The sequence below is a fragment of the Rhinolophus sinicus genome, chromosome 14 (genome assembly GCF_057876585.1).
Source record: "Rhinolophus sinicus isolate RSI-liver-muscle chromosome 14, RSI-T2T, whole genome shotgun sequence".
NCBI lineage: Eukaryota > Metazoa > Chordata > Mammalia > Chiroptera > Rhinolophidae > Rhinolophus > Rhinolophus sinicus.
In genome coordinates, this window is record NC_142514.1 from 132,318,712 (window position 1) to 132,337,363 (window position 18,652).

The window sequence follows — 18,652 nt, forward strand, 5'->3', positions numbered from 1 at the left end:
ATCAGTTGGTTATTGTGGAGAGCAAATGAGATGATGTGAATATGAAGGAATTTTTCATTAATAATTATAATGTTAAAACTTCAGCCACCATTTATATTATCATCATCATTATTATTAATGAAACTTTCAACCCTAGTAGAAGGCAAACCTTTTCGACTTCTTTCATGAGTGAACCAAAACTATGCCACCTATACAGTAAGGCTTTAAAAGTTGTTATTTACTTATTCTATTGCCTGTTTGAAGATTAATAAAAAACCATAGCAAATATTAGGGGTGTGTGCCTGTGTTTATGTGTCTGTCTGTCTGTTCAATTATCGGACAACATTCTTTGCAACCTTTTTAAGATTTAAGGGATAGACCACTAAAAATGGCCTAATAGGGACATTTCTTAAGAAATCTGAAAAGAATGAATTTAGGAACTGGTGGGGCTGGGAGGGTGGAATTACAATGCTGTAGCCAAACAATTCTTAGAACAGAATACTAAGTTGAGCCTAATATTATGCATGTTTGGGGCCCATGTGAGTTCTATGGGTTTATGCAGAATTTATTTGCACAGCTTGATCAAATAACCATGTATTCTCTATAAGCTGCAATCATTTTGGCAATATCTATCGAACTAGTGTTTCCATAATTAGCCTGGTTAATGCAAAGAAGTCAAGATAAAGTCAGGTCTATAAGAGCAGTTTTAGAAAAATCCAAAGGGATGAATATGAATTAACATTTGCACTTCGATTAAAACTGAGAAAAGCTGAAGGAGCTTGGAGCAGGCATTTTCTCAGTGAGCAACTTTCTGCTTGGCAGCTTAGCTCATCCAACGTCTTCCCTGCTCTCCTCCCAACTGTTGTATGTTGGGTACGAGTAGAAACTCTCTGTGGAACATATTGCTTTAATATCCAAGGTTAGGTGTGAGAATTTTTGTTCAGCTGTTTCCACTCAAATATTCTACTCTCACATTGAAATAAATATATTCTGAAACTCCATTCTGTAACTATAGAAACGCTGATTCTCGCTGTGTTTCAGCTGGAAACACAAAAGAGCTCTCAGTTAAAAAGGAGTATGTGGTTAATTATTCATCTATGAATAGCTTAGATTTCATAAACCATTACATTTTTGTAGATTTAGTATTTTTCCTCTCTCTTTTCTTCCACCATTTTTGAAATAAGAGCTAGCCATATTTAAACAAAAAGTCATGTTAAAACAAAACAATGAATATTATTTTAGTTCAACAGTTATTTATTGAGGATTTGATATAACACACCATGGAGTAGTATGTGGTCTTGCCCTCAAGGAACGTACACCCTTGCTTACGCAATGCAAAATAAACAAGCACATGGAAGCAAGAGATAATACCGACACAGAGAAACAAATAGTTGCTATTGTGGCGTAGAGAAAGAAATGATCAAGTCTCACTGGAGAGGCTCAAAAAAAAAAAAAAAAAAAAAATCGAGGGACATTTAAATTTCTCTCCTTTCCTTTTTTCAACCTCAGCCTTCAAATAGGCACAAGTCCTACCAATTTCATTTTACTAATATTTCTAAAGCCCTTCTCTCTCTCCCACCTCATTATCATTTCTCATCTTTGCTTGCCTGGATTATGACACCTTCTAAATAGGCCTCCTGCATCCAGCTGTCCCTTCCCTCCTTCTGTTTCTCTTTCTCCTTCACAAGGGCCATTTATTTTAAATGCTAATCTATTCGAGCACTTCCCTGTTTTATATCCGCTAATAATTCGTGAGGATTTCCCCAAGGAAAACACCCAAGTCCTTACTGTGAATGGATACCCTGTACAAGGAGGCCCTACCACCTCTTCCACCTCACCTCCCCATCCTATATACACCCTGTACCAGAATCTTCCTCCAATATTTAGCTTGCTTATAACCCTCAAGGCGTGGTACATGTTTTTCCTCCTCTGAGGGAATTCTGCCTGAACTTTTCCTATTGGCAAGCTCTTTCTAATCCTTCAAGTCTCACATAAATGGGTACCTCTTTCAAGAAGCCCACCCCAATGCTTTCCACCCCTCTTTACCCTTCAGTGAGATCGATGCTATGGAAAGTTTTATTGTACAGCAGTCTTTATTTATGTTCATTGCAGTCATGCTTTTCAAATGTTTTTTCTTTGTTTCCCAGCTCCTTGCTTGATGCAGGATAGGCACTCAATAAGTAAAGAACGCTTCAGAATGACAGGGAAAGGGCATTAGGGAAAAGGAAAATTTCAAGATTATCTGTAACATGTTCGGTTTTGAGGTACGGGTAGTAAATTCCTAGTGTTCTTAAAGGGGAAGGAAGTAAAAGGAAACAATAAGAAAAGGGGAGAAGAGATGAGGAAAGTTTACTTAGTCTCCATTTTAAGTGTTCATTTCTATGGGCTGTGATTTCTTGAAATAGATTTTGATTGATTGATTCGGGCATTTAAATAACAAATATTGTTTTTTCTCCCTCTTTGTTCCAAATACTGTGACTCTCGGTACATATAACACAGAAATATCAAGGGATGTGTTAGCCACTTAAAGACATTATGCCAAGAGTTTTTATACTGAACAAAGGAACAGAAATATTTTAAAACACATTTTGTTTGAGCTGTATGATACGAAGAAAAGGTGCTCTTCATTTAATGAGGAACTTAGTCGTAAATGACTGGACGTGTGAAAGAGTCTTTATTTTCAATTTTCTTTAGGGTGGAGAGAAAGGAACGTGCCCGATTGAAGACAGTGAAGTTTAATGCAAAACCCGGAGTGATTGATTCAAAAGGGGTAGGTACAAAATAATCAAAACATTAAGTTCTCTCAGTTGCCATGGATTTAACAATGATTAACATTTAGGCTTTCAGTAGCAAACAAATTTTGAAGCTACCAGACCGTAGAGCACTGTTATAAATGTAGGGTTATAAGTAATGATGTGATTTCCACTGAAATAGATTTATGGTAAATATATAAAATCTTGGAGGTAAAGCTGCCAGCGGTCAGCAGAAATCACGTGTTGATGAAGGTGATATAATGACTCCAATGAAGAAGAAAAAATTTAATTTAGGTGTTTTTATTTTTTAAATCTTTCTTCTTTTAAAGTAAATGTTCTAGAGGGATGGATTTGATAAAAGATACCTACTCATCATAAAATATGTCTAGTGTGTAACACATTATGAAGCTAAGACAGTAGTCATGGAAATATACATATGGATCTAAGTGAATACATGGATTGTTGTGACAGACATAGGAAAGAAGAGAATTAACAAATGAAATTTAATCACTAAAATTAAAATATTTACTCATATGCACAGGTATCATTTTTAAGTAAGAGCTATAATGAGACATAATTCATATACCATATAATTCACCAATTTAAGTATGCAATCCAAAGGTTTTTAATATACTGAGAGTTATGCAACCATCACAATTAATTGTAGAATGTTCCATCACCCCAGTAAGAAATCATCTAGCAGTCACTTCCTAGGTATTTCCCCCAACCCCACCCCCACTCCCACCCCACTCAGCCGTAGGCTACTACTAACCTAATTTGTCTCTATAGATTAGCCTTTTCTGGATATTTCATATAGATGGAATTATACACTATGTGGTCTTTTGTAACTGCTTCCTTCACTTTACATAATGTTCTCAAAGTGCATCTATGTTGTTGGCATGTCTAAGTACTTTATTTCTGTCCAATGCCAAATAATGTTCCATTGTATGAATATACCTCATTTAATTTGTCTGTTCATCAGTTGATGGACATCTGGATTGTTTCTAATTTTTGGCTATCATGGATAATGGTGTTATGAATATTCGTGTACAAATTTTTGTGTGGACATATATTTTTATTTCTATTGGAATACGCCTAGGAGTAGAATAGCTGGGTCATATAATAACTCTATGTTTAACATTTGAGGAACTGCCAGACTGTTTTTCTCAGGTTCATTCCTACCATCAGTGTATGAGAGTCAATTTCCCCGTATCTTCACCAATACTTATTATTACATGTCTTGCTGCTTATAACCATACTGTTATGTCTGAAGCGATATCTCATTGTGGTTTTGATCTTCACTTCTCTAATGGCTATTGGTGTTGACCATCTTTTCATGTGTTTATTGGCCATTTGTATATCTTCTTCAGAGAAATGTCTATTCAGATTCTTTGCTCATTTTTAAATTGGATTCTTTTGTTGTTGAGTTGTAGAAGTTCTTTATACATTCTGAATATTAATCTCTTATCAAATGTGCTTTCCAAATATTTTCTCCCATTCTGTGAGTTGTCTTTTTACTCACTAGATAGTGTCCTTTGATGCACAAAAGTTTTTACTTTTGCCAATTTAATTTATGTATTTTTTTCTTTTGTTACTTGTGTTTTGAGTGTCATATCTAAGAAACCACTGCTTAATCCAAAATCATGAAGATTTATGTCTATATTTTATTTTAAGAGTTTTATAATTTTAGCTCTTACATTAGGTGTTTGGCCACATTTTGAGTTAGTTTTTACATATAATATGAGGCAGGTTTCCAATTTCATTCTTCTGCATGTGAGTTGTCTTCTTAATTTCATTTTGGGATTGTTCATTGCAAGTGTATAGAAATATAACTATTTTTGTATAGCAATCTTATAGCTACGTTTCTACACCCATTTATTAGTTCCAATAGTTTTTTTTGTTTTTTGTTTTTTGTAGACTTGTCAGGATTTTTAATATGCAAGATAATGTCATATGTTAAAAGAGTTTTAACTTCTTTCTGTTCAATCTGGATGACTTTTATTTCTTTGTCATGCCTAACTGCCCTGGCTAGAACCTCCAGTACGATTTTGGATACAAGTGGCAAGAGCAGCCATCCTTGTCTTGTTCCTGACCTTAAGGGGAAAGCTTTCACCATTAAGTATGATGTTAGCTGTGGGTTGTTCAGCTTTTTAAATCTATTTTTAAGTGATAATACTAGTATCTTATTGCTATACTGTAAAATACCTTTCCTCCCCTCTCTCTTCCTATTCTCTTTCTGTTCTTCTCCTTTCCTTTATTTTTCTGTCCTAACAATTCTGTGTTGTCAGCAATAAACAAAACCACAAGTTATGGTCAAGATGTCACCATGAAAAACAAGAAGAAAAGCTATCACTTCTCAGGACTTCTGAGCTCCAAACTACAACACTACCCTTTGTATTTTTAAGTAGACGTGTCATTGGGCAGCCTATTCACTGACATAATAATTTACTTTCCCCTAAAACATCCAGATGAAATTGGAATTTATTTAAATATATGGTGTCACTCTAAAAAACGTGAGGGTATGTGTCATCATGCATGAAGTCCTTTTAACCAAATACTGCTTATCTATAAGGGAGTAGGATTTTTCAGTGATTCTTAGTGAAAATTTAAGGATAGAACTCCTGTTTGATTCATATATATATATATATATATATATATATATATATATATATACAGTTGGATATGTATCAGACAATTTTCGTTGAATACCTACCACATGCCAAACACAGAGCTAGAACTTGTGAAAGATACACAACATAACATAGGCCCTTCTCCTCACAAGCTGACAACATTAAGGAAAGCACAGATGTTTTTTGATAAAGCCAAAACTTTTGTATTATACTTTTAATTATATTGTTGAATATTATTAGGTATGCGCCAATGCATAGAATATAAATTCTAGGACTCGAATGTCTATTGAAGGAGAAGCAGTGATCATGTGGAAAAGGAAACCCTGGACTGAAAGTGTGGAGGGTTAAGTAACCCAGGTTCTGGTTTCAGTTCAAGACTGAGTCAGTGCTGCCCTTTGGGCCTCATTAGCAAAATAATAGCTTTGAACTACACCAGGGATGTCCAACAAGTTTCATCATCTCCTACATAGACTCATGGATTGATGATAGTTTCTCCTTGGCATATTGTGTTCAAAATGATTCTGAGGCCATATATGTATGACCTCAGCAGGAAAAAAAAAAGAAAGGTGCTATGATCAATTAGTCACACCTCATACAATATTGGGAATTGTTTTCTATTTGAGATCCCTGGATTCAATAATTTTTAAGATGTCTTCCAGTAATAATTCTCCATGTGCCTATGAATTAAGAAATAATGAACCAAAGTTTTCCAAATCCCCATGAGAACAATACATCAATGAGAAAGAGCTTGTCCAGAAGTAGAAAGCAAAGGACAGTTAAGAGAAAGTGCACTGAAGAAAGGAGAGACAAACTGTGTAGCGAGCTGGGAAAGTTGTGTCAGGAGATCCCACTCACTTTGAGCCAAGGGCAAGGACTGCAGAAATAAGGCATTGTTACAGGGGCTTCAGTCTCCGGGACCTTGGAGTAAACTCAGCATAAAATAAGGAAGAAAGTTCTTTGGAACGATAAAGAGAATCAAGCATTTCAAATAACCTTATCGTTCACTGGCATTTATAGAGCATTGTGAAATTTTGCTGAGTTCGGAGTTAAAGCTGTGGTTAGAGCCCTGGAGTCACTGAGAATCAATTAGTGTCTGTGAAGCCGGCTGTGACAAGAGCTCTGAGAATTCCAGTTAGTGGGCCTGGGATGACCAAAGAGCACTTCACAAAAGAACTTAGACTTTAATTGGTCTATCAGTGCTTGCGTTACTTTTCTTGAACCATGCATTCATTAAGTTAAAAAAAAACATTAAATGCTGCAAAACACCAGGTACTGTGCTACGTGATTTGTGGGACAGCAAAATAAATAAAAAGGCAAAGTCTCTCATCTCAAGGAGCTCACAAAGAGAAACACAGACAGGTAAGTAATGGCAATACAATATTACAGATGATCCCCATAAATTTAGAGAATTAACAATTTTCATTTTAAATATTAGGAGACAGAGACTCAGGAAGATTAGCTAATTTACCTAAGATCACACAGCTCGTAGGCGTAAGAGCTAGATTTAAATTCAGATCATTTCGACAGTAGAATATTTGTCCTTTCCGTTTCTTCACACTGCACCTTATTCTGTTGGACGTTAGAAGAAGGAGAGAGTTACTAGTTATGCCTTGGGTAAGAGCGAAGGCTTCAAAAGGAAGGAGTTATGTGAAGGAGTCTGCCATTCATAGAAACAGCATGGACGTGAAGGTGGAAACTGTAGGCATGTTGGAAGAAGGCCAAGCAGATTGGGGACATCAGATGGATGGTGTGGGTAGTGTAGTGGGGGTTGGAACCAATGGGGCTGACAGGGATGGTCTGGACAGTCAGGAAGCTTATATAGAAAGCCTGCCTATGAGCTTGGAAGCTTACTGTATTTTGAGAGTACCCATGAGGAAATCTGAGTCTCTCTATTTGAAAGTGCCCGTTTGCTACAAATGAAATGCCCAGACTTTCTGTCCACTCCATGTGTCTTCACAAAGTCTGTGTATACACCTACAAGGACAAGAGGACAATTGTGTCAGTAACCCAAAAAATTCCAGCCTTCCCAGACCTGTAAGGTCAAAGTGGTCATCTGTTGGGATGGGTCTCCTTAAGAAACATCTCAGTTCTCCAGATCTCACTGTAGCCAAGTTTTCCTGAGAATATCAGCTAAGTTCCTACTGAGTCTCCATTCAAACTAGCCTCTGGTGAAACCTTAACCACCCCTTTAATTTCCTTCTTCGTTCCTCTAACTTTTTTCATCAATTTCCTAATCCATTGTTCTGTTACTTATTGAGATGTTTAGGGAATTCTGTGATTCTGAGATCTTCAGAATCAAGCTGTTGTCCATTGAAAAATCAATGAGCATTTAGTGATTTTTGCTAAATTTTGTTTTATTTTTTATTTAAAAATTTTATAATTTAAGGAAGAGAAATATATGTTGGAAAGAGTATGAGAGAGCTGTCAATATCCTTACTAAATGTCAGCAATGTGCAAAATGTAAGTATCTTTTATATAGTAAATTCTAAAGTAAGGTAGGCTATAAATAAATAAATAACCTATTGATCCACAGGATAGTACAAAGCAAAGGTGATAGGCGGTATTCAAAGTAATTGGAGTGTTCATTGTAAAAACACAGACAGCTTAGATATGTCTGTTAATCACCACAACAAAATTTGAAGGGAAATTATTTATTCCCTCTGTATAGATTTGAAGAATCTGCAGCTTAGAAAAATGAAGAAATCTGAACCCATGTCTGACGGATTCCAAAACCCATAATCTGTTTACTACAGCATGTTTTCTTCCTTTGTTAAAACCATGTCACACTTGTGCTTTTCAAGAAAAATGAAGTTAATTGAATTGGGTTGAGCTTTATCAAGAACTAACTTGAGTGTAAACTTAAATCCTAAAAGGAGAAGGCTAGTTTCTTTGATGATGTATCTTTCTGGATGAGAACATTTCTGAAGTGAGTTTGGGCTATACGTTTTCTCTATTGTGGTCTGCCAGAATAAACGAGGGGACAAGTCTTGGCAAACATGTTCATTCCGTTATTTAATAAACCTTTATTAGATGTCAATACAAGGCAGCTTGCTAACAATGGGGACCAAGAAAAGTAAGTCATGGTCACTTCCCTGAAGGAGGAGGGATTCCAGGGGAAACGATGAGTCCCCACAGATAGGACGTGATTAACACCAAACAAGAGGGACTGGAAACTTGCTCTAAAGTTCAGAGGACAAGGAGATTCTGACATGGAAGCTGAGGGACTTTTGAACTGGGGGGGTCTTGAAAGATTAGTAAAATTTGCAAGGGGCAAGTGAAAGAGTAGGAATAGAATGCCAGATACATAGGAGATGAAACCTGCTTTACTTTCATTGCAAGCAACAGGTTATGAAGGAGGATAAAAGGACTCAGAACTGGAAAGTTAGACTCAAGTCAGTCTGGAGTCTTACATTTCCCTGGAAACTTGTACTTTATAATGTAGATGGTGAAGAATTTGAAGGGTTGTGACCAAACCAGACCTACTGATTTCCTCTGGCTTGCACCCTGAATATACCTGTACCATTGCCCAACTATCACTACCAGACAAAAGTCCAAACTCATTCATCTTTGTGTCCCTAGCACCTAGCATGGTGTCTACCAGACACATACTGGCTGCTTAATTCACACTTCTTAGAAGAAAGAGAAGTAAATGATCAAAAGTAGTTTTCCAGGAGCTCAATCTGGCAACTGTGGGAAGGACAGATGGGAGGAGAGAGAGATTAACAGTGGGAGATGTTTGAGAAAGCTATTGTAGCATTCTGGGTGTGAGATTCTGAAAATCTGAACTATAAACAGTGGCAAAAGGAAAGGAAAATGGGAAACTGTTGCTAAAGAGATCAGAGAGGACTGACATTCTTGAAAATTTGACCTAATGGCTCCTAATAATATTCTGTTGCCTTTTCCAAAGCCTGACTTCCCTTGAAGAGGGGGTGTTGCCTGTGAGAGAGAGCATGGGACAGAGCTGAATCTATGGTGATAGGTCATGGCTGTCTCCCTGCATCAGACTGGAACTGGCATGAGAAATCTGTAGTCTACTTCATAGATTCTTGGGACTTTCCACGTGGCCATTGACTTCTACTGTCATTTACAAATGAAGAAACTGAGCATCATTTCTCTGGGATACACAGAGCGTTGGTAGCAGAGCCTGCCATTGTATCATTTATTAAACAGTGATTTGACAGTCAGTGTTTTGTTAACAATATAAGAATTATGTTTGCTTAACAGGGATGAGTTATGGGAATTGTATTTGTAACAGCTCCAAAGTGACATTCTGAGTTACACGGGAACGTCATTTCTTCCCTCAAAAGAAAGCTCCTTAATAAAGCTAGTCTTTGGATGACCCTCACCCAATGAACAGCTCAAATGTGCAGAGGTGACCTGGAGACTCATGGAGGCAGGGTGGAAGGAAAGCCACACTGCCCCACTGCATAAGTATTATTAGGAAGGCAACCTTTCAACTCAAAGTTCATTAACTCAGAAAAGGACCTGCCTCCGTTTTATTGTCATTTCCCTTTTCCAGGCTCTCTAACAGTGTCCTAACTGGCTCTAGTGTTTCTCTTCCGTTCTTTCCCCGTACTGCATGCAGTGTGGTTTTAACCAGACTAACATCTTTACATAAAGAACTAAGATAGGCTTGTCCAGGGAATTCTGAAGTGTCGCTTACCCAACCTGGGGACAGCTGCTAACTCATTATATGTTTTGTTTTGTTTATTTTTTTTTTTTAATTTTTATTGAGGAATATTGGGGAACTGTGTTTTTCCAGGACCCATCAGATCCATGTCAAATTGTTGTTTTCAATCGAGTTGTGGAGGGCGCAGCTCACTGACCCATGTGGGAATAGAACAGGTGACCTTGGTGATAATTATGAGCACTGTGCTCTAACCACTGAGCTACTGGCCACCCTCATTTTCTGGTTTTTTAACGTGATAATCACATTTATCCAAACCTTGAGCTCCTATGTCCTCTGAGAAACATGTGAGCAGCACACAGAGAATTCTCTAATAAAGAAGTGCTAGTCAGATGATTCTTACAGGGGCCTGTAATTGAGTTTCCCTCTCTGATATATGTAAGCTGAACCCTGAAAACCAGCTGAACTCAATGAACTTTTTTGAACTAATAAATACATACCAAATTTAGTATAATTTTTAACTGACAAAATCTATCTACTATACACACACACACACACACACACACACACACACACACATCCATTTTTACAATGTGATTTAGTTTGTAAAGCTTTTCTACCTTCTCTAGCTTACTTTTATTTTTAAGATACCTTTTTGTTTTGTTTTGTTTTGTTTTGTATCTGTTGACACGTGAATCTGTTTGGTCAACCTCATCATCAAGAGGAAAAAAATACGAAAGTTGTATAACTGAAAAAAATACCTTTGAAATCCAACATTATTTTCATGGCTTATTTAAGCTAAATCTTTCATTTAATTAATGTTGGAAGGAGTATGGTAAATTGAAACACAACAAATTCACTTGCTCATTGTGCTCTCCTCTGTTTTCAGTTGTTTAGGCGTCCACTTAACAGACATTTGTTGAGGCCATACTATGTGCCAGGTGCCTATTGAAACAATGGAAGAACACCATGAAAAAGATATGGTTCCAGCCTTTAGGAATCATAAAATATTCTGCAGGGGTAAACCTGTTAGCAAATAACACACAGACTCTGGTAAGCACTGAGTGAGAAGTGAGCCCAAGGTACTATTTGAACTCAGACGTGGAGTACTTAAACGTCTTTTGGAGGTCATAGGAAATTTCCTAGAAGAGATAACGTCCAAAGTGAGGCTTGAAGGATAAATAAAATCTAACCAGGTATGATAGGATAGAAAGAATGTTGTGGGGGGAAGCATGTTAAGCCAGGAAATAGCACAAGCCCGGTGTGTGCAGGAAAGCCAAAGAAGCTTAATACTGATTAAGCACAAAAGCACAAATACAGAGCCACTCTTGTCAGCAGAGAAGACAGAGGGGAAGAGGGAAGACAGATCATGAGGGCAGTGGAGAGCCTTTGCAGGATTTTAGCAGCAGTTAGAATTTTAGCAGATTGCTGTGTGGATTAAATCTCCAAAAAAGAAGCAACCCTAGAAAGCAGAGTCCATTTCAATAATGCGCATACGACATGGAGAAGGCTGCACCTAGGACCATAGAGTAGCTAGAGAGAAAAGAGAGACCAGAAAAATATTTAGCAGGAAAAAAAGAATGTGTAGCCTGGAGCACCTACCTTAACATCAGCTGAGGCTCTTGTTTAAAATGGAGATGCCCATCTCAACCGCAGTCCTGTGGAATCAGAATCCCTGGATGGGTAGCGATAGGAAAGCTGTATTTTAACAGGCCCCCCAAGAGATATCTTTAGGCTTGCTAAATTTTGAGATACACAGGCACAGCAGAAAAGTAACTTCTATCAGAGTTATATTTACATATCTAAGCTTCAATTACCTCATGTGTAAAAACGGACATCATATTAAACGAGGTTATATATGTAAAATAGCTAGAATTATCAGTCTTTTTCCCACCCTTACCCACATGCAAACACATCTCAAATTCTCCCCTTTTAAAAGGCTGGAATGAGTAGCGTCCTAAAAGTACTCCTTCCTCTAGGTTCCAAATCCCCCTTTGCACAGAGGGAAAGAAAGGGAGAGTTGTTGCAATTTTGCCCTACACCCACTTGCACCTGGGGTATTTTTGACCACATGCTTTCCGACTTTGTGGTTGGGCAGGAAGATGGAGGTTCCAGCAGGATTGATCTCAGTCCCCCAACTCTTGCCCCTCCCTGCCTTTGGCTAAAAATTGGGATTGTTTCTGAGTTCTCTGCCATTCAGTAGAGCCGTTACTCTGAACATCTGTAGATTGCTTATTGTCTACAGTTTATTTTTATGGCATTGCTCATTTGTTTCTTACATGGCATTTGTTTCTTTTATGGCATTGCTCATTTCTTTCTTGTAAGGTAAATATTCCTAATATGCCCATTTTTCAAATGAGTAAACTGAAGCTTAGAAAAGATAAATAACTTCTCCAAGCTCATAGAGCTAGGAAGTGGCAGAGCTGGGCCCTGCAATGGTGACATATTACTGTGTGATGTATAATTGATTCTTTGAGGCATTTTTATGTATGAACTAATTCTAGATGTTGTTAGCATACCTAATTCTATCTATTCAATTAGTGATGCTGAGGCTAAAATAATATAAATAGGAGATGTATAATTTGTGGTTATAGAAATAATGAGTACATTTTCATCAGATGAGAACACTGAGCTTTTGTTAAATTATCTTCCTGCAATTAACTTAGGATGTTAAATATTATTCAGAAAATTTGGCTCAAATCCATTTCTACCTTGAGAGTTATTCATAAATAAATTCTAATTCACTGCAGGGCTTCCTTTAACTTGACTCTTGAAGGTAAAAAGCTCAAAGTCACACCCTAGAGTTTGCATGTTTCATTTGGCAGAAGTCTTTAACTAGCTAATAGCTGAAACATCAATACTGAAAGATAAAGATACATAAGCAACTATCCAATCATCTGACTTCCTCACAACAGTAATTATAGCCATACTCTTAGCAAGCAAAAATACTATATCTGGCCTCTTAACAACTATACACTGTGTTTATATGTGGGTAGAAAGTCTTTTTTTTTAATGACAGATCATGTAATGTATGAAAAGTCAACAATAACTTCTAGTATGTTCCTAATATTCATTAAAAATACCTAATTACTTTCTCTTTTTATTAAAAAATAGGCTCTGAAACTAGGCTCCTGGATTCTAGTCTTAATTTTCCTAACTATGTGGTCTAGAGCCAGTAGCTTCTCTTTCTAAGACCCTGGTTTTTCAACTGTTACAATAAAATCTAGAGAATAGATTACAAGTTCCTTGAAGGCAGGGAATGTGATTTATTTAGAACCTGAAATAATTCATGGCATTCAATCAATAAATATTGAATTAAATAATATAAGAATAAAGAAGGTGGTATATTTGGAGAAAAGATATGTGAATTAGAAAGTACAGCCTATACGTTTTTTTGCTGTAGCTTATGAATGGAGACCCAAACAATTTATTATTGCCTTTACAGGAAGTTTCTCTTGATCTGAGTGTTATTTCCTTTCACTCAGAAAAGGTTTTGAGTTTTCCCCTATGTACAAGATACTGCCCTGGACGCTGAGGGGAGACAGAGATGAGTAGGGCCCACCTCTGCCATGCCAGAGCTTACATTCTAGTGTACACACACACATACACACATACACACATACACACACACACCACAATAGTGTATATAAGGCAAAAAAGTTTAGTGAGAGATGTACAGAGTTTCAACGGAGATTCAAAAGGGAGAGAGGGCCTACTCTGAGTGAAAGCAATTAAGAAATGGTTCCAAGAAAAGGTAGCAGTTGGGCTAAGTCTGTGAGGATTGAGTAAGATTTCAGCAACTATAGCATAAGTACAGTTCATCCTTAGAAAACAGTAGAAGCAAAAGTAAAGGAGTATAGGATATACAAGTTTTACATTTGACTGGAACTTAGAACAATGCAAGGGAACAGCAGGGGAAGTAAGGCTGGAAACGTAGCTTGAGGCCCAGTAATAGGGGGTATTGATTATTCCTTTAAGAAGTTTTAGGAGCCTATTCTTTAGGCCTTGGGGGACCGTTAAAAGTTATTTGGACAAAGCAGTGATGTTTATAAATGAAGAGATTGACTCTTTTGCTGGGAGGATGGATGGTGAGTGCCTGGGAGACCCTGAAATAGAGAGAGGCACAAGGGGTGGGGGACGGGTGGGAGGGCACTGAAAGGACTCAGGTCCCAGAGGCTTCATCACAGTGGTCGAAGGATGGCTGCAGATGGCAATGGCATTTCACAGAGAATGTTGAAAATGTCACCCATGAAAATGTGGAGGATGATGAATGAGTTACTAATTGGTAGGTAAAGAGGTTAAAGGCAAATTGTGGAAAGTAACTGTGCCCATGAGGATGACAGCGAGAGAACGAACTTGGCAGAGCCTGAGACCGAAAATTCAAATCATGTGTATGCTGTGAGGCCTATCCTCAAGCAGATATCTCCCCAACACCTCGCCCTAATATGTTTGCCTTAACTGCAGTTGGAGTCTCTAGCATTAGGGGATTGTTATGTGCCGTTAGAAATGGACACCAATTGATGCGTGGTCCTGACATTACCACTGAAATGAACTGAAAACCAACCTAAAGCAGAATCAATCAAATTGTTGCTAAAATAAACATTTTTTAAACAATGAAGGCAATTTTAGACTGAGTGCCAGGTTAAAAGCAAGAAAAGGTGGTTATGGTGGATTCCAGTCCTCTGGGATGGAGCAATTCTTTGTGGCTACTAGTTATAAGTCCTTATATTTTCAGAGCACCTTGGTACATTATCCATTTCATAGATGAAGAGGCAGTGTCAGAAGAAATAAGTGACTTGTACACAGTCACACAGCCAAGTGCAAGCCTTTGGAAGATACATGAATATTGTTTCATTTATTTAGCAAAGGTTTACAAGGTGTTTTTCATGTCCCGCACTGTGCCAGGGCTAGGGGAAACAAAGATGCATGAGCCTTTTGCCCTTAATCTCGGCAAACACTGAAAGGTCTGGGAAAGATTTGGATTTCCTTGGAAGCTGGCACTCTCGCTAGTAGTCTGTTCCTCTCAGGAAGTGAAGAGATCTAGTACTGCAACCCAGCACAGGCCAATCACTCTTCTATAAAATAGGACTAGGAAGAGAGATGCACTAAACTACCATTTTTCCCCGAAAATAAGACCTAGCCGGACAATCAGCTCTGATGCGTCTTTTGGAGTAAAAATTAATATAAGACCCAGTCTTATATTATATTACATAAGACCCAGTCTAGTCTTATATTATATAAGATCTGGTCTTATATTATAGTAAAATAAGACCGGATCTTACATTAATTTTTACTCCAAAAGACGCATTAGAGCTGATTGTCCGGCTAGGTCTTATTTTCAGGGAAACATGGTAGCTTCATTAAAATGTGAGATAAACTAACCTAAAGAGACATGGTATGAAGTCTATTAAGTCAAATCAAAATTACACTTCTCAAGAAAAATATCCACGGGTAGTCCACTCATTATTTATCTATCAATCTTAACATAATAAGCACCATGAACCAACAATCTAACATGAAAGTATGAAACAATGAAAGCATGACTAAGGATTATCATTTATCACATACTGTGCACTTGAGGTCCATTTAGCGGGAAAGGAAAAATTAACTTTCCATGCAGCAAGGGTGATTATACATAGGTAATAATGGGAAAGCTACAGGAAGCATCCTTTATTTATTAGTAGTGATAACTTGTAATGCAGTTTCCATTTATTTACAGAGTTCTGGGAAATTTGGGTGACACACCTATAAAGTGAGCTTTCCCAGAGGTTGTCTCAAATTTATTGCAAGCACTTGTCAGTATAAGTTAGAGCCTATCTCACTTGACGAGAAACAAAAAGCTCACAGATAATGCTGCTTGCCTTTCATGTTTTGACAACTTCATGAATATTGGTGAAGATTGCACTACCACTTGTTGAAACTGGTATTTGGACATTCTTGATCTGCATGATTGTTTTTTCTGGAAGGCCCCAAGAAGCCACCGAGTCTTTTGTAATTGGCTTGTGCTCATCTATCATGAAGAATCAGCTTTTAAATCAGTTTGGAGCATGTGTTTAGTGTGAATGTGAGCTCGCCACTCCTCCTTCATGGAGAAAGCGTTCTGTGAACACCTCCCAGGCCCACAGGCCCTTGTGGAGGTGGAGTGCTAAGAGCACAGCACAAATTACAGTTTAAAAAAAAACACAAAATTATGATTGCTACTCAGTGGTACTTTCTTAAAGATGAGGAGCTCTCTTTTTCCCCAGCTGATCCCCAAGAGCTGATTGAACTTCTCTGTGTACCCCTGTGTCAATATTTCTAAAATGTGGTAACAAATGTAACATCTAGTGAAGGTTATTTACAAGCCAGGCATTTTGCTAAATAGATTATAAGGATTTTTCTCATTAAATCCTCACAATAACACTATGGGGTGAGGACTATAGAGGGGTCTTTTGACCTTCTGTTCCTTCTGTCCCCAAGTACTAACTATACTTTTTATATGTAAACATAAAATTAGGTCAAATACCTCACATTTATAGCTCTTCTCATCCGTAAAGTTAAAGTAACCTTATAAATTAAATGCCATGTATATTTATTACTTGTTTATTATAGCCACAAATTCAAAAATCACAAAGTTAATGTGATTGGCAATGCTTTAATGATATTAAGTCTTTACCCACAATGTAAACGTGGTAGTGGCTGCTGTGTGGGAGTTTCTTTGAGTTGTACCTGCTGGGTGTTAGGTAAAGACTCAATTTTCCCACCACTTTTCTCTACAGTACACCCACTGTGCACTACGGTGGCCACCCCAGGCTGGCTCTCACTCCCCACCATTTACCCAGCCCCTAGCACAGAGCCTTTAGGAACTGTTGAACAAGTAATTATGGACCGCAGTTATCAAACCACAGATGCCCTCTCCTCTCCAAACTTGATGGTTTTCCTTGCCTGTCTTACTCTGCAAGGCTCAGCTGTAGTCTTACGGCATGATCTGCAGATAACAGCATCTGTGGGCTGAGAGACCCAAGAAACAAGATTTTTATTTTTATTTATTTTTATTTTTTTCATTTAATAGTAAGTAGGCTCTCCCCTGTGGTGAAAGGGCTGCATGAGACTTTGATGGATAGATTTTTGTGACTTCTCTGTCAACTGCAAAATTCTCCTTCTTCAGGATTTATAATCCAAACACTTGAAGTTGCTGATTAAATGATAAAGAATGGTTTCTGAATTCTACAGGTAATTTCTGTAGAAAAATTGGCACTGCTCATTTATTGCTTGATACTTTCTTGAACAGAAGTAAACACTCAGTCATATGACATGTGACTGAGGCGTTCTTCACAGTGCAGTCCAGGGCTGCCTCTGGAGTCTTCTCAGCCGTTCTTCTGAGCCCCATCCTCAATCCTACAACCCATCCACAGGATTGGGGAAGGGTGGAGGGAGCAGAGGAGGCTTTGCGCCCCCTGTTGGGCAGGGCTTTCCTCTGTCTAAACCAAGCTTGGCTCTTTCCTACTCATTCTTTAATTTTCAGCTAAAACGATGTCTCTGAGCCTTCTTCAGCTTCTCTAACCGCCCTTGCTCCCTCCTCGGTGCCTTCACAAAGTGTTGTACATACTTCCATCACAGCAGTTATTACACAGTGTGGTAATGATTTGCTTAAACTGTGAACTTGCTTTGTGTCCCCAATATTGATTATAGCTTTGTGTTCCCAATATTGATTATTGATTATACTATTGCCAAGGGGACACATATGGGGGATGAAACACATCCTATATACCTTTGCATCCTACATACCATTCGGCAAAAGCCAGCCTGAGAAAGTGAGCTTTGGCATGTCCTCTTCCCAAAGAGGGTGACTTTATCTAATTTGCATTTTCTAATTTTCAATTTCTAGGTGACACTTTGTCATTGGAGCCCTGAGTATAATATTTGGAAAAAAATAAAAATAATAAAAATAAATGTTTATGGAGTAAAAATAATCATTTACTGAGCACTTACCATGGTGCAGCCGTGACATGCCTGGTTACATTTAGCACTACAATAGCCTATGATGGAGGTCTTAGAACCCCATTCTTTTGCAATCTTCAAGTAATGGATATTGCTATCAAATGTAGTATCTTCTACTAGAATATGTACTCTTCAGGCCCTAAATGAGGGTAGAGAATTGGAAAAGAGCAATAATGGTGTTTATTAGATGCTATTTCCTAGGCGCTGTGCTAAGTAATGCAAGTACGTTTTCTCACAAGTGGAAGGCAATTGTTACAAAAATTCTATGTCAAAACAAACTGCAAAACTTCTTCCCCTTGAACCAGGACAGGAGCAGGAAGGATGGAGAAAAAGTGACAGAAATGCACAAGTAAGAGATCAAGGATGATTGCAAAGTTTCCGGTGGATGCTGGGGGGAAACATTCCTCCCCAAACACAAGAAGCATCCTCTTTGCTTTAAAGTGACTAACAGTTACAGTGGCAGATTCGCCCAGTGATTCCTTGTGTCTAGTACAGAAATAATAATGAATCTGCTGGGCTGTGACATGAACTAAATAGGAAAGGGGTGTGTGTGTGATTGAGATTATCATTAAAAGAAAATGCTGGGGGTTTTGTAGGTGTTTCTATTCCTTTGAGGTATGTGTGTTTTCACGGTTTTTATCTCTGCACTCGAAATCTTAAAGGGATTCAAATCCTAGCCAAGT

General features: G+C 37.9%; 1 protein-coding gene across 30 annotated transcripts in view; it reads left to right on the forward strand.

Moving 5' to 3' along the window:
• Positions 1–18,652, forward strand: part of DLG2 (discs large MAGUK scaffold protein 2) — a 1,894,072-nt gene that overhangs the window by 1,830,358 nt on the left and 45,062 nt on the right. For all 30 annotated transcript variants that reach the window (XM_088791538.1, XM_088791536.1, XM_074335659.2 and 27 more), the window contains one exon: positions 2,674–2,749. In XM_088791538.1, the coding sequence (XP_088647664.1) occupies positions 2,674–2,749 (76 nt within the window). The remainder of the gene's footprint in view (positions 1–2,673; positions 2,750–18,652) is intronic.